The 20,396-nt window shown below is 39.0% G+C and overlaps 2 protein-coding genes across 6 annotated transcripts in view; one reads left to right on the forward strand and one right to left on the reverse strand.

The window, feature by feature from the left end:
- The window catches only part of Sf3b5 (splicing factor 3b subunit 5), a 167,332-nt gene that overhangs the window by 88,716 nt on the left and 58,220 nt on the right, over window positions 1–20,396 (forward strand). The gene's annotated exons all lie outside the window — the stretch shown is intronic.
- Window positions 1–20,396, reverse strand: part of LOC136416235 (serine-rich adhesin for platelets) — a 51,967-nt gene that overhangs the window by 29,153 nt on the left and 2,418 nt on the right. For all 5 annotated transcript variants that reach the window (XR_010752692.1, XR_010752693.1, XM_066401325.1 and 2 more), the window contains exons 2-9: window positions 11,298–11,471; window positions 7,663–7,969; window positions 6,858–6,959; window positions 6,501–6,804; window positions 4,928–6,032; window positions 2,832–3,152; window positions 1,924–2,061; window positions 1,311–1,655 (exon numbers count right to left, since the gene is read on the reverse strand). Coding sequence is in view for 3 of the 5 variants with exons in the window: in XM_066401325.1 (XP_066257422.1) it covers window positions 1,311–1,655; window positions 1,924–2,061; window positions 2,832–3,152; window positions 4,928–6,032; window positions 6,501–6,804; window positions 6,858–6,959; window positions 7,663–7,969; window positions 11,298–11,471 (2,796 nt within the window). In the remaining 2 variants the exon portion in view is untranslated. The remainder of the gene's footprint in view (window positions 1–1,310; window positions 1,656–1,923; window positions 2,062–2,831; window positions 3,153–4,927; window positions 6,033–6,500; window positions 6,805–6,857; window positions 6,960–7,662; window positions 7,970–11,297; window positions 11,472–20,396) is intronic.

A 20,396-nucleotide genomic window follows, 5' to 3' on the forward strand; every position in this document is an offset into this window, starting at 1 on the left:
AGCGTTAGCAATAAAGTTTCTTTGAAAGATTTACGATCTATCATATCATCAATAAAGAAATTATATTGTAGAGGCGTTATAGCATTCAAAACGTTTGTTTATATGATTTTATTGTAGGTATTCCAAACTTTTTTTCTCAAACATTTATTATCTGACGTGTATCGAACGTGATTTTATGTGGGTGCCGAATTTATTCCATAATTTCATAAGAGCTCCTGTACTAAAATAGCTCACAAAATTTTCACAGGAATAAAATCCGGTGAGCGGGCAGGCCAGATCAACGGATTTACTGTATAAAAGCCAAGACATATCTATATCGGTTTAATTCGGAGTTAGTTGCCCGAAAACCTTTTTCGGATTCTATAAATAGCCCTTGAGGAGATGAAACTCCATGGGAAAAAAGTTCATAATCTTCTGATTTGGTAATAGTGCCATATTATGGTTTACGATTAATACTGATCCAGTGAAAAAATCTTCTCATTTCCTATTTGTTAACTCAGTTGTGATTAAAGAACTCCAGTTCGATTATCCAGTCACTGAGAACTTCCAGTAAAACGAATGTAAATTGATGTAAACAAAGATGGTCTCATGCTGAGTGGCCTTGTACGTGATAGGCATACCAAAGCTATAAATGTTTCCCCAACACCAATAATCCACTCATGATGGTATTGAGCTGACTTTTTGGTTTATACAGATGAGGTACAGATAAAAAAAATACGTTAATGCCTACCGACAAAGGGGATTACATGTGCAGTAGCTAATCAACACGATGAATAAAGACGAGAGTAAAGATTATCAGGATGAGGACAATGAAACACGGTTCGCCTGCAATTTGGATAATTATCAAGATCTATTACCAGCACATCATGAATGTCAATTTTCACGTTGATTAACAATGCAGGACTGAAATGATCAGACACTGCTCATCACCGTGCGGGGACACAAGAACGTCCTCCCCATTTAATTCTAGAGCTACGAACTGTTAATCATTTGACCACATTTGAAGGAGCAATTATGTTGCATCTTTACCTAGAGTAATTATTGAACGCTCCCTTCCGCCGATTATTAGGATCTTCCAACCTTCAAATCCCCTAAATTAACATTAGGTACCAGAAAAGTTGGTAGGCAATTTTTCAAGCTTAAAACAATTTTTAAAAATGTCCTTGTTTCCATCCGAGAAATAGCATCACTCGCACTCCAAAATCACAAAACTGCAATTTACTGCACGAAATTGCAGCGCAGAAATTGGCGTAAACACAGTAATTGCGCGGCACTTTCATTCGCAAACTAGAAAATCAAAATCCAATTACCTGAGGCTGCGGTTCCGTTTCCCTGCGTCTTCCTTTTCAGTTTACCCTTTTGGTCCTGTCCCTTCTTCACCCCTAATCGGAAACTCGCCAAGCGATGGAGGAAACCGCCCAAGCTCGATTTGCTCTTCCGTTTCGAACGCGGTTCGTCGTCGCTGGTCGCATTAGCCCGATCGGCCATTGCGCCGGTACTCGACTGCTTGCCAATGTTCGACTGCTTTGCGACTGGACGATCTTCCTCGATACCGCCATGGGACGATGGCCCGTAGAAGGGGAACTTGGACGTGAGGCTATTTTTGCTGGCCGACACATTCTGGTGGGCACCACCTAGACCGCCCGGCTTGGCGTCTGGAATGAAGGAAATGGGCGGTCAGAGAGTGGTGAAAATTTTGGGGGCGACTTTCGTCACTAGGCAATTTCAAAATTTTCAAAAATTTTCAAAATGTCCGTTTTCGTTTCTGATGCGCAGCCAGAAAAAGCGAATCGTTGTGCTTTATCTAAAATCCCTAAGTGCTGAAAATCTGACCGTATAAGATATGCAAATTTTTTGCAACAATTGTCTTAGCGTTCGCGAGTATTTTGTGCCAACGTGTATATCCCTATAATTTTTACTTACTGAGAGCAGCGTTTGATCCAGCTAGGGATGACTGACTCAGGCTTTTGAGGTCCAAATGGGTATGCTGATACTGGACGCCATCCAACGTGTAGGCTTTCACAATGCAGCCATCTCTGTCTTTTTTCAGAAGTTGCGATCCTGCAACAATAAAGTGTATCGTTAAGTAGAGACACACACAAATTTGTGTAGATAAATGCAACACCCGAAGCAAATGTAGAAATTTTCTGGAAAATTTGAGTATTTAATACGTAAGTAAATAAGAAACAGTTAAGTCTAGTCATTTTCTAGACGTTCTTTAGTAATATTTATATTTTTGTACATCCGTTTGTCGAGTTTGTGGAAACCTGCGTTTCGTCATTGAATTGAATTTTTGCCAAAACGTTGCGATTACGGCAACGACTCTCGTGAATTTAAGTTTCTCGAAATGTCAACACCCACCATTATGAAGAATAATTGAACACACTACATAGAAGAATGAGGTACTTACTTGAGGCTAAAGAAGTGTCCAAGAATGCTGTTAATAATAATATAAAAAGTAGGAATTATTTTAAAAAAATCAAGTTTCATTTTCACTATGTTTCACTATTCATTTAAAATTTCTGAGTGTCTATAAATGAACACCGCAAAACCCGTGCCATGAAGATCGATAGTGATAACAAAAAATCAAGAAAACTAATTTCCCAAAATCAACTTTCCAAGGGCCTTGTTAAACTATTCTGGAATATCTTAAGGTATTCCTTTCTAGGAATTTCACTTCAACACCTCCAATATGACACTTGATGTTTTGCTATTAGGAAAAACCGACTACGACAATTTCCGACTTCTTTTTTAAGCAGAAAACGTACGATCATCAAAATCAAAAACCATTCTTCACACAATAAATATTGCTTTGATATGATTGAACTCACCCCTTCTCTTTAACTTGCTCACATCAGGCTGACTCTTGCTCATATCCTCTTCTTTCCTCAAAATATTGAACGAGTCAATAAATTCCCTTTTGTATATCCGGGACTCGGTGTCGCTTATATCGGGTTGAGACGCGCTTCTCCTCGCCCTGCTTGGAGGGTATTGAGGTTTTGGCTTAACCACTACAGGTCTGGGGGAAATACCGCGCGGTTCCGGCGAAGAACTGTTCAGGGAATATATGGATTCTCTGTCTGGGGTCACTGTTGAGGTGCTGGCATCATCGTGCCAATTCACTTCGGCTACCACCGGTGAGAAGTGGACTCCTGCAAAAGGAGAGAATCGCTATTAGTGAGACTTTCAAGCTTAAAGCTTCGACCTCTGATCGGGTTTAAACTTCGGATGTGTAGAGATTTAACAGGGCATAAGCGAGAGCTTTGATTTCATTACGCCATTGCTGAGCTGTGCTTGCTAATTTTGGTAGATCTGCCATATCAAAAACTCTTATAATCATCTAGGGTTTTAGCAACTTAAAGGAGACGTAAAAAAGCTTTTAAAGGTCATCTACAGGGACTGTCAACGTCTTAGAAGCTAAAGCACCTAACTTCAAGTTTGAACGTTAAAATAGATGTCTGACGTTAGTCGGTGTCTTGATTTCCTTTGAAACTCTCTGACTGATTTGTCAGAGCTATCACCAGCTCTTAAAGAAAGAAACGCAAATTTCGGGGTAGTTCTGGTTAGGGTTTCCCAGGTTGATAATTTTCAAAGAAACGGTGAAATAAAAGTCAGCGATGCCTCGATCTCTTAGCCCTTAATACCATTAAACAAATCATTACCCTTAGACTCCAGGACGACAATTAATGGAGGAAGAAGCTGGCGGTTTCTCTACAATTTGGGCACCATTCAACACTTACTAAACTACGGAATGTCTCCTGGCATATGCGACACTGAGTTTCAAGTTGTAATTTTAGTTGTGGCCGAAATTTAAAACTAAAAGCTTAATTAATGCGTGAAAAAATTTGGCAAAGAATTTTGGCATTAAACTAAATGTGCGCAAATATAGGTCACCGTATAAGCAATAATTATAAAATTAAGTAACGCAATGGAATGAATGGGATCTTTGTTGAGAGCAACTTCACTCGTGGTTCCGCTATAAATCTACAGGGTGTCTAAGACAAGAATTTTCACGTACGGATATCTTGGAAACAGTAGGATATTCAACGTCCTTGAAATGGGTGACCGCTATCGTTTTCAATACATGCATTACCATCCTAACTTTCAACACCAGCCACTTTCATTCAACTTGCATCTTCCGATCAAAACACGTTCTGGTCTAAGAATCACAGCTCTTCCCTCTTTTAAGGAGTTCTAACCCTAATTTGTGTACAAGAAAATCTCTAAACTGTAAATATATGGCAGATTTTCCTGTCTCTCCCTCGTCACATGTGGACGAAAATAGAGAAATTTATGATCGCAGCGCAACATCATTTCTATTGACTTACCAAAGGAATTTGGACTGTAATGGTTTGGAACTGAAATCTCTCGACCAGCAATTCGCAAGTATGTAAAGAAAGCGACTTCTGTAAATCAGACTGATTTCGAACTGCAATATTAACGTGAGCCACGGCGACTGTATGTGAAGAGACCAAGAATGTATTATTCACCGAAGGTCTCTGCCTTCGGTGATCAGTGAAAGTGATCAGGTCGGAAAATGCATGGGAAAAGCACCTTATATGCAGGTTAATTTCGGTTCCTGTTACCAGCAAAGAATACTTACAAGAAGTATGGTGAGGACTTCAAGAAGACCATGGGGTAACAAGCTTAAGGGAAACTTGATGCTATGAAGATCGAAAGATAGAAAGAAAGAGTAAAAAAGGAAAAACGTGTTCTTCATAGGTCATCTTGTGTCATTATTCCTTCTGCGCTGATTCGGAGCTCTAGGCTTACTTGAACAATTCAAGGATCGCTTTAAGAAATTCGCTTTCGTCGCTTTAAGAAAAGGGAATTGAAATGAACAAGGAACTCAGCAATGACGTAAGCACCAAGGACTCAAATTTCATTGAAACCCACAAATGAGTATCAACCAAAGTGAGAGTCTTACCTTTGCTGCCATTACTTCCCGTAAAGCTTTTCACTGAATGTAAGGTCCTGTCCTCAATATCACTCATTCCAGAGGTACTAGTGCTACTTTTGATGATCGACCCTTTCCTCTGCACATTCTCCTCGCTTTCGTCGTTGCTGCAGTCCAACAAAATGTTTTTGCTACGCTCTTCTTCCAACCTCGTCGTGTCATATTTGTTGGCCGAAATCTCTTGAGTACTTTTCCTCCTTTCGTCATCCAAATAAACGTCTTTATTCCGCTTTATTGCCGGATCGATCCGGTTAAGATCGGGTGTACTCATTGCCACCGATTTATTTTGGTATCTTCTAGTCGGCGTAGAAGTGCTGAACGCCGATCTTTGCTGATAAGTTTCGGCTGGGACCAGGTATTTCTGGCTTCCATGTAGACTTGTAGAGCTGCCCATAAGACTCTGCAAGGATTGCTCCGATATGGCCTTCAACACTCTTTTGTCGAAATTTATTATTGGTGTCTGTGGGAGTTTCTGTTTGTAGGTTAGAGAATCCTCGTCATCGCTGAGATCCACGCGATTGGACATGGCTATGTCATAAGACCCTTCTCTTCGGTAGGTAGCCATTTCGTCTGATTCAACGCTGCAGAAACTCAAACGGTCCTCTTCTTCCCTCTCTGGGGCTAAACCATCCTTAAAACTTTCACTTTCGGCACTTAAACTCAGATCGGCCAGGTTCCAGTCTTTCTCAGCTACTGAAGCTGCGGTAGTGCCACTGAATTTCCCGATGAAATTTAAGTCTTTTGGCACACTGCTAACGTTTACAACTGAGTCCTGAATGTCAACTGGCAGTCTTTCGATACTCTGGAGCAAATTGGGCACACTTGCCGCATGCGAGACGCCACCGTGGCTAAATTTAGCCGACTTGGAATAACTATTTTCGGGATCTATAATTATATTCACGTTTGTTGAATGCGTTTGTCCAGAGGAATTCGCGTTCAACAGTTGCTGGGCGTGTTTTTTGCGGAGGAAGACGTCCGTGAGGGGCGAGGATTTGCTCAGGGGTTCGTTGAACGGGTCGTAACGGTCGAAAATTGACAGGTCCTGGTAAGAAACTCCAAAATTGGAGTTGAAGTGCTGAAATAATAAACATTTCTAGATTAGAATGTGACTTCCATTCTCATCATATAGAATATTGGTTGTTATAAAAGCGATATTAATCATAAATCCATTATATCTTTAATTTCAATGTCACTATTATATAGAACAACTTACGCGGGGGAAAAATGGAAACATAGAATGGCGGATAAAAATGAACGGGGAGAAGAGGTATGAATGAAGGGCCTGCAAGATCTCCTGATCTGACACTTTTAGGCTTTTTGACCAAGAGATAAATTTCAACCCGAATTTTGTATTGGTTGGCCAATATTAGTGGTGATTATGCTTGCAAAGGGAACTAAATTAAGTTCTCAGAGATTTGTTATCATTTTATTCTTTCTAATGTAACAATACGACGACAAGTCGTTCGATTTTACTTTTTGTGCCCTTGGGCAGAGAATGTGATGCTGTTCACATTGGCAATCAATATATCATTAATAAAGTCACCTGATAAACATCACAGTCATAAGCTCCAAACCCCACAGCACCATTCTTCTTCCTCAATCCAGCCTCTCCGGAACTCTTGGCCATTCCCTCACATTCGCTTCTCGTTGATTCCGCTATATGGTCCCACACATTTGCTTGGAAAGTGATCACTTTCCCTTGTCCACTGTTGTTTAAGGAACTGAGCAACTGTTCCCCATATCCACTGTCCTCACTTAAATTCTCGCTCGAGAACTTCTTAGACCCATTACTGCCAGCGAGCAGCAAGTTGTCAAGGCTTCGCCAAGTTTTCAAGTTATCACATGACCTAAGCATTAAATGCTTCAATTGTTGCCACGAATTGATAGGGGTCGAACTTACCTTGAATTTTCTACAGTGATATCAGAGTCCCCAGAATCCGAACTGCTGTACCGCGTTGATGCATTGTAGAGAAGGGAGTCGTGACTGTCATTTCGCTTAGACCTAAAAAGTATATTTAATTATTACATGGCATAACCGAATCGGATTTATTTGAATTCGAAATCGGTTGTCTCCTTTACAGAGAGCGAACAGCGTGGTTTATTTGGTAAGAGTGTCAAGATTAGGTGCAGAGGCCAATGCAAATCGACATAAATCGATAAAATAACATAAAACTTTTGCTTAACATAAAATCTTACTGTTTTACATTACTTTCTAGTAACTTTATCTATTAAAAAACAAGACCAGTTTAAAGCAAATTTGACTTGTAATGTTATTCTTACATTGCAAATAATTGAAAGTGGCTATACCATTGTGTAATTGCGATCAACGTAACTTGACCGGTTGTTATGAAGCTGAAATCTTTGTTACATCTCTGCAACGGATGGTGACAAATTTTTTAGAGCTCCATCGTCATCGACGCGAAAAAGTCTATCAAGAAGATTTTTTAGTTTATTTCTACAAGAGATAGTTTACGAGATATTCAGGTTAAAAATAATTGCTTTTTTTCACTCTTTTTATTTCCCGTTATTCCCTTTTTTCCCATATTTCAGTAATCTTAAAACTTTTCCTAAACCTGAAAATAGCAATAATCATTCTGCACAAAATTGTGCCCCGCTTTGCCCGTTCAACCTCCATATTTGCCCGACGAAGACTCGCAGTCTTCGCCGAGAGGACGATACGATTAGTACGCATGGCCCTTACTCACCTATTTAGTTCATCTCCTAAATTGGTGAAGAAGTCTCTATTGTACACGGAACTGAAATCTTGATCAATAAATTCCTTTTTGGCTCTTATCAAATCCAGAGGCTCGAACGAAAAATGTGTGAAGGCACTGGGTGATTGACTCTCTTGCTGGCACTCTTTCTCCAGGGTTTCAAACTGCAATAAACTGCTCGATCTGCTTATGGAACTTTCGTCTTCATCTTCAGCTCCAGGGAGGCTGAGAAAGCTGTCCTGTTTCCTTCTCTTGGGAGGACACGCAATTTCTCTATCGGATTCACATTCTGCATCATCTGCAAGAGGAAACGTGCAGTTTTGTGGTATTTCAATTGCAACTAATTGTACTAGACGAAAACATGCATCTAAAACTTACAGGTTTCTTGAAACTACTGGCCAAAATCATATTAGTAATACGAAAAAATTAACGTTAGTGACAGACACAGTTGTAAAATTAAGGACACGCACATGATAGTCGTTGGATCGTAGTGTTCAATACTACAATTAAAGCAATTTAACTGGATACCAATAGCATTATTTAAAAATTGCACTTCTGCCAGCAACCGACGGTGGATTTAATTGTGAATTTGAACGAAAACTAATCTAAGAGACATGCTCGGATTGGCCAGTATTGTAAAGCTTGTCCGTTAAAAATAGAAAGTAAGGTTTAGACAACATAAAACGTGTGAAGTAAGTAGCAGACGTTTTTGAATAAGTAGCAATTCCTACTAGTTTGGTTTCGGAAGTTAACGCCCTTTTGTGATTAGACCCAAAATAGTCTAGAGGAAAAAAGTTCCAACTATGGATTTCATCATTCCAGTTGTCTTACTTAAAGAAAATTGGAGATCCCCCCCTCTCCCGGGGGGGGGGGGGGGAGGTCCATCTTTCCGGCATGGCTCGGTAGAAAAGCTGTTTCCTGAACTTTATAGTATAGGATATTCCATTAAAACCGGTTATTTTGAATTTATCATCATTTTTCCTGTGTCATTCGTACAACACTGTATCTGGACAGCGATCAGGTGTAAATATTGAAGTTTAGTTATGGAAAATTAAACGGAGGCGCAACGCCTAGAAATTGTGAAATCCACTACCAAAACGGTCAGAGTTTCCCGGGGGCAGTTCGAAAATTTAGGGGATTTTTCGATCACCATAACGCACCTTTTCGCATTACCGCGGTCCCATTAAATTTGAAACGATTGGGTCAAATTAAACCCAGAAGAGACCTGTCCGTGATCGTCCAGCTCGGTCTAATGAAAACGTTGCAGTAATTAGTGAGGGTGTTGACCAGAATCCTTCCACCTCGATCCGCCATCGTTTTCAGCAACTTAGAGTTTCACGAAGCAGTTTACAACGAATTTTCATTAAAGATCTGCATTTGCAAGCTTACAAGATTCAGTTTGACACAACATTTAAAGCCAGCAGATCATGCACAGCGTCGACCGTTCACAGAACGAATGTTAGAGTTACAAGTGAATGGTGATTTTTCGAAGAAAATCATTTCTCTGATGAGGCGTATTTCCAACTCGATAGCTGTGTCAACAAACAAAATTGTCGCATTTAGGGAACTGAGAATCCAAGAATGATCCTTCAACATCCCATACATCCACCGCGAGCCACTGGTTGGTGCACGTTTTGAATCGACAGAGTGATTGGACCGTTCTTCTTCGAGAATGCGGCTAGCAATGCGGTCACTGTAAATGGCGATCGTTACCGTAATAATTTCTTCTGGACTCGCATTGCTGCCATGGATCTCACAGACATGTGGTTTCAACAGGAAGGCGCAACCTGTCACCCAGCAAACGAAACAATAGAATTGTTGAAGACGAAATATGAAGGAACAGTTATCTAGCACCACGGCGATATAATGTGGCCCTCACATTCGCCCGATTTGATGCCGTTGGATTTTTTGAAAGGGAAAGTGTATACCAATAACCCAAAAACAGTTTCTAAACTGTGACTAAACTGAACTGAAACTTTCACCAAAAGGATACTATCATTCACGAGGAGATTAGGTCCAATCCTCGGATCGAATCCCATAAAATATCAATAACCTCGATGTCTACACTCGATGTTATTACAATGAAAACATCTGAACTTTTCAAATTTTTTCGCAATTTTTAAAATAACCTGTCTTAATGGGACACCCTATAAATACTACCAATATAGCATCCATACTAGTTGTAAGGATTTTTTGTCCGGTTTTTTATACTGGCCAGAATAAAGAATCACAAAAATTTGGTGCTTTCAAGTATCGCAAAATTCAAAACTTACATTTTTAAACCTCCAGATGATCGCTATACTTGTTACAAATGTAGTAAAATTATTTTTTGATTAACTCAATATTGATCAACATATCGAATGGTGGGTGTTGAAAACATTTCTTATTGACACGTTAGATTACATAATTTCCACAGAATTCTGAAAATTACGTCTATGTCAACCTTTAAGCAAATTTCTAAGTCTCTTCAAGATTTTCTTGTAATTATTAACTAAGAGTATTGTGGCGATTTGCAGCCACGTAAACGGATAGGTACGTCTTCTTAACTACAGGAGTTGCAAATGTAATTTAGAAACATCAATTCAGTTTTAAAAAGCGTCATTTGATTTTTGAAAAAAATGAATTTTATTTTAGAAAGTATTATTTACTCTGTGGAAATGAACAAATAAGAACAGTTAAAACGAAAAAAAAAGAACGAAAACAGATACACAGAAGACCAGCAACAGAAACGATTTTTTCGAATTGTAATTAAAAACAAAGGAGAATGTCATGCATTAACTTATCTAAAGTTCAGTTTTAGTTATCCTATTGTTGTTTCCAGAATTTCTGAGCTCTTCATTCCTGAGCTTTTGGCTAAACGCCTTTTTTAACTTTGGTTGCGCATAGGCTTGCTGAGTCGTTTTCATAAATAAAACAAAGTACAAAATTTAATAATTTATTAAATATCCCTTAAAAAGGCATCTTCTCAATCAACAGTCTACTGAAATCAGTGTACAGAATATTCTATTGGAATGGCTCGAGTGTGTGATAAAGACAAAATGAGATTTTTTCGAGGCGGTAATTCGCTCCTAAACTGGCAATTAAATATACGGCTCCGAGACGGAAGAAAATAAGATAGATGAAGATAATGGGAAAATCCCTAAAATACATTAGCAAGATAAGTGTTAGAAATAGATAAAATTGAGAAACATTGTTTTCAATTCTAGTCAAATACTTGCACAGTAATATGCTTAAAAATGACAAAAGATTTACGTAGCCACTGATAAGATAGGATATATACGGGGTGAATCACCGTAATTGCACCAAACATAATTCTCCCTAATTCCTCACAATGCATTACCAAATTGAAAAAACCAACGTTTCTTAAATGGAACACCCCGCATATTTTGAAATGAAACTATTTATATTCCTCTTTTATGCTTTTAGTGGCATGTAATGACTTGAATGTACTACTGAGCCGCCCTGTATATATTCAATAATTTAACAACACGAATGCGCAAACTGAAGCCTCCTGATAATTACCAATATCGCGTGTTCCTTACTATGATAAACAGTTTAGGTAGATATAGGTAAGCTGTCCTCTTCTCGTTTCCCCAATAAATATTATGAAAAGCTAGAAATCTTACCCACTCTGCCGATGCAAATAACACTCCCATCCTCCGAATCAGTGGCGAACCAGCCCAATGGAGAGCTTCTGGACCCAGCCTCGCTCTCGGACCTCAGATCATCTGACGTTTCTTCTTGGATAGTCTCCAAGTACATGTACTGCCCAGCGCTGCCATGCAAGAAGTACTCCGCATCTGGAAGGGGAACCATCATTTACATAATTCGCTACCCCCGGTCAGCTTAATTTGCAGAAGCCGGATTTCTCTGATCGGGTCGTGCACAAGACAACTCGGCTCCGTTATTAATGTTAATGTTTGCGTTGTTTGGCTTTGCTCAAACGTTCGACTCTCTCTCACTGTTATTAAACAAAACCAATTTGTTTACAGGTGCTATTAAACATTACAAGTTCTAATCGTGGGAATTTTCCTGGGAAAAATGTGTCTTCGTCAATGAATAGCAGATTATGTCCCAAGCAATACGAAGGTATGCAAGGTATATCACGGTTTTTTAGCTCATTCTTCACAGACCTTTAACATCTCAACTATGCTGCTTTAGCAAATGCTAGTATGTTTCTAATATACACTGCTCAAAACATTCTCAGGGACAGGTATGCTTTTAGCTATAATATTTACGTAATAACCTCGTGTTACCACCAAGAGCATCACTAACAGTGCGGCAACGTCTTGGCGTACTCAAAATCACTCTGTCTATAGTGTGTTATGGTAAAAGTTACCACTGTTCCCTGAGAATGTTCTGAATTGCCATGAACAAGCGCCAAGAGCGGATTGAATTGCCTTTGCAGTATGTCCCATACGTGTTCTATGAGGTTCAAGTCGGGTGATTGTGGTGGCTAATTCATAAGGGTTACATTGTTGTCCCTGAACCAACGCGTAATAGCCTGGCTAACATGTGGACGAGCGTTGTCTTGCATATAGTGGAGTTCTGGGCCAGCAGCATATGCAAAAGGAAGGACAACGGGTGAGAGCACATGGTGTTGGTACCTCATCTAATTCGTTTGCGGCAAACAAACGGGCTGAATGGTGCAACATGATATTATCCCATATCGTCATGAAACCTCCTCCATAATTATGGACTTCCTGAAAATGCCTCTCTCGTTCTAACCGTCCTGTTTCACGCCAAACGCGTTGCCTTCGGATATTAGGTGGAAATCGAAACCGAGACTCATCTGTGAATACACATCGGCCAATTCTTCAACATGAGGATTTGTCAACAATTGCCCTTGTCGCCTAGATCATTTCGAGCAGTGTATTTACTGGCCCATTTTTTTTATTCATACATTTAACTTCAGCCTACATTCAGATTATTGCGTGTGTTCCATTACAATCCTCGACGATAATTATTAATATAAATATTGGCAAATTAATGGAAAGTGACAGCGTTATTTTCCTTTTACAATAATTTGCAGCTAAAGTGCAAAGTGAAATTCGTTTCGGTGTTGAGTACACTATGCGAGCAAGTGGTCTAATTAACATGCTCTTAGACACGAGATTTCTTTCCTCCTTTATTAACAACTGTTCGCGTTGAAATAGCGCACAATGGAGGAGATTTGCACTCTGTGCTTCGTGTGTGACTGGGAACCAAAAACTACCTGACAATGGTAGCTTGCATCAACCATGGCTAAAGCGAAATATTCAAATTCCTCTTAATAACTGACAACTTTAATGTAATTTACACCGCTAATTGCAAGCTCTTTTGTGTTGTTAGACACCGAAATAACAAAGCAAGGTTGATGCATTATTGCCTGGGTAGAAACCTAAACATTGTAATGTAGCAACAAAGCCATTGAAGTTGCGCATACCAAAATGAATTTTCGATTGTTGCAAATGGAAGGGTGGGTACCGGTGGTGCTCGCATCTTGCATGCCTTGAGAGGACGGGAAACACCATGGCTAAAAGAGACACGATGCACATCGTCAGACCACGTCAATTATTTTTTTAAGATTTGATAAGTATTTAGACAAATTTTAATTGATCCTTCAATTTTTCCCTTTAATGGTCCTATACGCGATGGACTGACAACCACCTTCCTACAGGACACCCAGGCATAAGCCATCGCGATCGTAGAGAGTACATAATGCAATACTTTGTGTAATTAAATCCAGTGCCGATTTTATCAGGGGCGACGTTCATCGACGGCCCAGGGCGGCGGATTTTCCTGGTAGACGGTCTTTCTTGGGGGTAGGGGGGCGGAGATTAAAAATTTCGCCCAGGGCGCCAGACTTGCTGAGGCCGGCCCTGACTCAACCATGCATTTCTAACTAGATACATAAGTGAATAGTTCTTTCACACGACTTACATTAACACCACGTCATAGCAAAATCAAGCAGTCTTGTTCCAAATGCACTTCCGGGTGATCATAATAAAAATGATTCAAGATGATTCATAACTTCAATCACGAGCATCGGTAATATTTAAACCCGTATTGAAGAAAGTGTTGCCATATCATGAACTTCACTTTCCTATATATAAATGTCCTGCAGAATGCAAAAAAATAACTATTGTAAATAGTAAATATGTCTACATGCTTCTACCACCTACTTATGTCCCTGGAGGTGTAGGTTCCGCAATTACACTTAAAGCTGGGGAATTCGAACCAGTGCAGGAAGACGGTGGCACCGGATGGTCGTTTCATTGTGATATTGATCTACGTGTGTTTGTCACAAGGGAAGGAAGACCAAGCAATCAACTGCCCTTTTTTCTGGAGATTAGGCCATATATATTACTGGGTGTAACAAATAATCACAGAGATATTTCAGAAGGCTACTCTTGCAAAATAATAAAAAATGCTAATAGACCCATGGTGGAAAACGTACCATTTTCGATATGCAGGGTGGCAAAGTTCCAAGTTTTTTCTTATATTTTGCGTTTTTCTCATATATGGTGTATCTTGAGTTAAATTTTTTAAATTTCGTAGATCTATTTTTTTTTGAGACGCTCTACAACAAAATGTCAAAATCGTGGGTAACAATATACAGAGTGTTACGTTTCTTAGAGTCATATACTATTTTATTACATCTTTTTTTGGAACAGCCTGCATGAATACTTATACCTAATGTAAATTCCTTACTTTTTTTTTTCTTTCTGGTTTCTTGCAGTATTTTCATATTTTTCAGAGTTTTCGTAGAATTTGCACAAATATCTATCGATGCGCATTAAGAAAACCAATGCACACGTTACAGTCTGTGATCTAGAACGCCATGGGTGGGTTTCGGCCATTTTAATAATTTTATTTTGATTTTTCAAAATGAATTTAAAAAATTTGAGAAAACGCAATGTATGAGAAAAAAATGTGAGACTTTACCACCCTGTCCATCGAAAATGGTGCTTTTCTGATCATGGATCTATTAGCATCTTTTATCATTTTGCAGTGCGCTATCGCCCCCTGAAATATCGCCATGATGACATGTTGCATGCTGTACACGTATAGTGAAGCAACGACCAAGAGTGGTAGCCTGCAGTGATCAGTAGATATTCAAGTTTTACTTTCTACGCAGGTTGAGCTGAAAAATTAGTCACTCATCCGGCAACACTGCGCTTCCACAGCATTTTACAAAGTAGAAATGTCGTTACGGGTGACCGTGAACAGTTAAAGTCATCATCATAAAGAAAGAAAACCAAAGGTGCACGAGCGATTTAAAGGTGTGTCTTCATGATTTTATGCTTTCTGTCGGATACTTTAACATAACTGAGGGGGGACTGGGCGCGAAATACCATGTATAGGGCGCGCTTTGAATACCGAACGAAGGCGCCCGTGTAAGTATTCCGGATTCTTTATTCTACAGCTCTAGATACAGAACTAAGAATTCTGCCTACGAGGCAAACCAATCAAAGACAATACATGGCTTTGTATTCACTTGCAGTGTTCACACAACCTAACCAGTTTGCCATAAAAAAAAGAGCTATTAAAATATTCACGATACATATAGTAGGTACTAATAGTACCAGTTACCTAATAAGGCAATTACAATTTAAAAACACAACCGGCGAATTTCGTAAGTTATTTCAGGCCTGTAAGTAAACGACCCAGATAGCCAATGGGCAGAGCAATTTTATCTCACCATGGGGTTCTGCAGAAGAGCTTTGAAGTTGAATACCTACACGTACTATTGAAAAAACTCACATAACAAAGAGAAGATAAGAAAATCATCTGAGGATTGATAAAGATTCGTGTCATGAAGATGGATTTTGTTCGTGATGGCAGATGTATTTCCAAGCCTTATCTGAAAGTGTGTTGTATCATCTGTAGCTGAAAGTAAATAATTTGTTTCGTCATATAACCGAATCTCTTTTGGTACTTTCTACCTGTTTCCTTTTTGGTATGCCCCCAATACCGGTTCCTTGACTTTGACCCCCGTGCAGCAATCTTTAAAGCAGGAAATTGCTAATTGCAAGCCATTTAGACAAAACTTCAGTTTAAACTATAAAATGTTACTTTAGGGTCGGTTTTGCACATATCGGGAATAGACTAGACCCGCCAAGGTTATCGTCTCGGGTTGAGATAAATTTGAACTTAAACAAAGCAGGGAGTTCGAGGAAGGGACTAGGCGCAGCCCATCATCGGAAGCTGTATGATTTTGAAGAGTAGTAAGAACAGTAAGAGAACGAACCCAAAGAAATTCGAAAAAAAAAGTATAATTATTTTGCTTTTTGTTCGATCAAGCGGTCAATCAAGCTCTGGTCCAACAAAACAGAACTCGCCAAAGCTTATTCAAAACCAATGTTATGCCATATACGGCGCTGAACGACATTGCTGGAAAATTATCCAGAACAAACGTTTATATTCGGTAACAAGGAAGGAAAAATCCAGCGTCGTCCAGAATGCAACGGTGATGGCCTGCCGAATGGAATCACCAGCAGCAGGCAGCTGAATAGCACCTTAGTTGCAAAGAAGGCACGAAATAAGTTGCTATAAAGATTGTATTTTTTCAAGAGAGAAAGAGAAGAATTTCTAAGTATCTACTTATTTACATTTCAATAGAGGAAAGCATTACTTTTCCTCCTGCGGATTGTTTATTGCCTAACACGAACGAGGGTAAAAACCTTAGTTCCCTTGGATGGTCATCCTCTCATCCCGACTTTTGATCAGGAGTGAGATCACATCCGTCTTGATAGGAGTTCATTGCTCGCTGAATTTAGTTTCATTATAAATAATCCAATTGAGGAGTCCAGTGGGGATCAAACGGAGCGTGGCCAGAACACAGAAGATGATGTTATGGAGGAACGGTATCTCCATGGTTTTACGGGGAGAGACTAGATACCATCATCAACAGGATGGACGAAGAGATTTGAAAATTTACTGTGAATTAACACAACTGAGAAAAGAAGCGAAGAAGAGTGACAACAGATTCCTGAAAGCCTTAAAAATATATTGAATTTGCCAAAAGCAATTACTGATAAGGAAGACAACTAAGTCTATATATAGACCTTATGGAGAGGCCAAAGTAAACCAGCTAGAAATCCCGACGCCTTTTAAGTGTATAAGAAACGACAATATTTACTCATATTAATAGATAGACTTATGATCATACTATGCGAATTGTTGATGTTTGTAATGTATCGAAGTTCCTTTTAAATAACTGTTAAATAATCATCAATTAGTGTCACCCAAAGGTGTGGTTTTGTGGGTGTAATGCCAACATCAAATAAGATTTATCAATTACTAAGCACCAGGAATTTGTTAGCAGTAATAAAAGCTAATGAATGTTAGAAAATGATCGGTGCAATAAATTAAAATTAAATATTTAGGAGCTATTGTTGGTATTTTTCTATCAGACCGAGAGTTGGCGGTTCCCTGAAACATAATGTACAGGGTGTTCCAAAAAGATTGTGCTAAACTTAAGGAGTTGATACGGGACATTGCGATGAACAATTTTCGCATAGAGACCCCTGGTCAAAAATGAGCCGCTTGGCTCCAGAATAATTTTTGTTCAAAAGATTTTGATATTCGACTTAAGCGAACAGAATAAAACCGAACGAAATAAATAGTTTTATCTGTAACCTTAAGTTTGGCACAACCTTTTTGGAACACCCTGTATATTAGAGGTTCATTATTTTGCAATCAAATAAACGCGCAGAATAAAACTACGATCTACCGCAATAATCGTAATTATAAGGACATCAAGGAAGGAATAGAAAAATGTAATAAATAATTATCCCCTTTCACTTCTCTACTCATAATTACTTAGACATTATTTTCTAATGCAGACAAGATAGATTCAATATGTGCATAAATCCATTTGATTAGCGATCGAGGACGGATGTCCTTGTGGGCTTTTAATAATGCAAATTTAATGATAAAGCTGCAAAAAGCATAAAATAATATATGAAAGGACTAATTTTAACAGGATACATATAATTTCACACTTTTTGTTTCAAGCTTGCATGTATGGTAGATAAGGAACTTGTTCCTACTTAATTAGAGACACGAATCCAAGTGGCTGAAGACACGAGAAACTAATTAAGAAATACTCAAAGAAATAGGAGATCGACCCTTGGAGGTCCTACAGCTTCCCAAGGGAGCGTCCCTTGGTTGGTAATTAAGCCTCTACTATCCAGGTAACTCAGGCTGAAGCAGCGGATGAAAGCACGTATTATGTTAATTCAGGTCATAGTTGACGCAGTCAAATGCCTTAGGCAGGTCATGAAATATCGCGGCACGTCCACGCAAAGTTCACCCAACAAATTGAGGAAGGATGGTTCCAGTTAAAGGACCGTGTTGTCAAGGTCTCCAGCTCGTTTTAGATCGTCCAATTTCGTACACAAGTAATTGAAACATTTTTCAAATGTATTAAACTTCCTGTTCAAGCTGTAAAAGAAATTTCTTCACATTTAAAAAAATGGTCAATTTCATCTATTAAAGACGGGGCCCCGCATATAATACTTTCTAAATATCTTGAGCGCTGTTGAAACTACATAAATAAAACACTAGAATGTTTGAAAAAATGTGGAATATCGTGATACAGAAATGATATTTCTGAACGAGAGCAAGTCTGCGTTTTGGAAAATCGGCCCAAAGTCCACCTTGTACTTATTTGAAAATCGCGATAATCTTGGAAACTGTGCATCCTACGTGATTTCACTAAGAGGATATTTTTTACGGAAAAATGTCTAGAGAACTGTTTTTTGCTGTAAAAATGTTTACTACTCCTCAAATTAAAAGTAAATTTGAGTGAAGCCCCCCTCCTCATTCTATGCCCCTGGCCGCGATATAGATTTTCCAATCCCAGCGATGGATGTCTCTATACTTCGATCGGACTGTATATGTTCAAAAATGGAAAATTGCGACTTTAGTACATAGGAAATTCTATCTTTTAACGGCTCCAAAGCAATCTGGGCAAAGAGGCCAGATCAGATACGTTTAAACTGCTTATAAACCTATTGAGATTTTATTGCTGTAGGTATACCTTTTACTGAGATTTTATTGCTGATATGTCATCTAACATGCGAATCGTTTGCTATTCGATCATCATTACTATTCATGATATATAGATAGAGATAAAAACGACTTTCAGATTTAATATCTTTCATCATAACGTTAACTAAAAACTTTTCTGGAACCCATTTCTAATGCCTCTTAGGTGCTTGTGTCTGCTTTTACATAAGCCAGGGCCGGCCTAAGCAAGTCTGGCGCCCTGGGCGAAATTCTCAACCACCGCCCCCTACTCCCAAAAAAAAACCGCCCACCAGGAAAAGCTGCCGCCCAACCTCACCCCCCCCCACCCCTTAAGACCGGTACTGACTTAAACTGTTCGCTTTCTAAACCGAGCACCATGCAAACCGAATGTTATCTATTCCTCAACATCTTTGCAGTGCTTTATTTTAAATTTACATACCTAATACAACCACTCTCTCTTTAAGGTAGGCTGGTGATTGATGTTGTATCCCATGCTGGTATGTTGTTGATATCCTGTTACTTTGATTTTTCAAAATTCCGTAACAACTAATCAACAACTTCTCGACGAACTGCCGTGTATTTCCATCGTAAATGAAATTAATATAAGCGATATTGATCATAAAACCTCCAGGCAAAAATTGCATTGAATTCTCGTAGGAAACTTAAAAGGATTCGTTGCAAAACACTGCTGTGTACTTTTACTTACGTCACGAGGCTTGTCTTGTTAACTCACCTCATTGTCGGTAAACCTTTTATTACCAGATAGAACCTTGACTTTTTTGCTTTACATTAGGAAAACACCGATAGTAGCGTGATTTTCGAATGATCATGTGTGCTTGCAAACACCTTATAAGAGTCTTTCATCTCTGCGCATACGATGATCGCAACCAGGTTCGGCCTCAGCAAATCTGGCGCCATGAACGAAATTTTTAATCGCCGCCCTCCTACTCCAAAAATAAACCGCCGCCCTGGGCCGCCGCCGATATTCCTCAGCGTGGTTACGTTTGATGGAGAATTTCATGGCCATTTTACCATTCACTACTCAAGTGAGCAGTGAGCCTTCATATGGTCGGAATGCAAAAATCCAACTATTGATAATATAAACAGTGGTTGCTAATACACTTATTGCAGTGAATGAATCTTCACTGCTGTGCTCATAGCTGGATGTGGTCGAAATGTACACAAAGGCCTTAAGGTCATTGCTCGCAGTCCCAAAAAGTACCATGTTACGCTAGAGGTTTTATTTCAATGAATCTGTTAGTTTAGTCTGTTATTCAATTTCGAGTAAATTGCACATGCTTCTGATTTAGTTTAACATTCACCTTCATTCTCCTCATTGTGTAATCATTTAATTGGTATTTTGAATTAGATATATTTCAGCGAAACAATTATTGCACAATGCGCTTTTTTCAGGTATCCCACTACCGTCTACTGTCATGCCAGAAGTACTAGTCATACCATTGTTTTAGAATACCAATTGTCGCTTATTATAGGTTTTAGTACTATGCTTCAATGATATATTGAATCGGATTAATTGGGTATAAATAGACAATAATTAATCGAAAAATTAGATTGTTCTATTGGTTGGTTGTTTTTAAACTGCAGCAGACCTTCAGGCTCAAGGAGATAAGAGAGCGAAGAAGCATTAATTGCTCTCAAACAAATGAAGAAAACCCATGATTACCTGGAGGTGTGATAACCCCAGA

This window comes from Euwallacea similis, chromosome 2 (genome assembly GCF_039881205.1).
Source record: "Euwallacea similis isolate ESF13 chromosome 2, ESF131.1, whole genome shotgun sequence".
Classification (NCBI taxonomy): Eukaryota; Metazoa; Arthropoda; class Insecta; order Coleoptera; family Curculionidae; genus Euwallacea; species Euwallacea similis.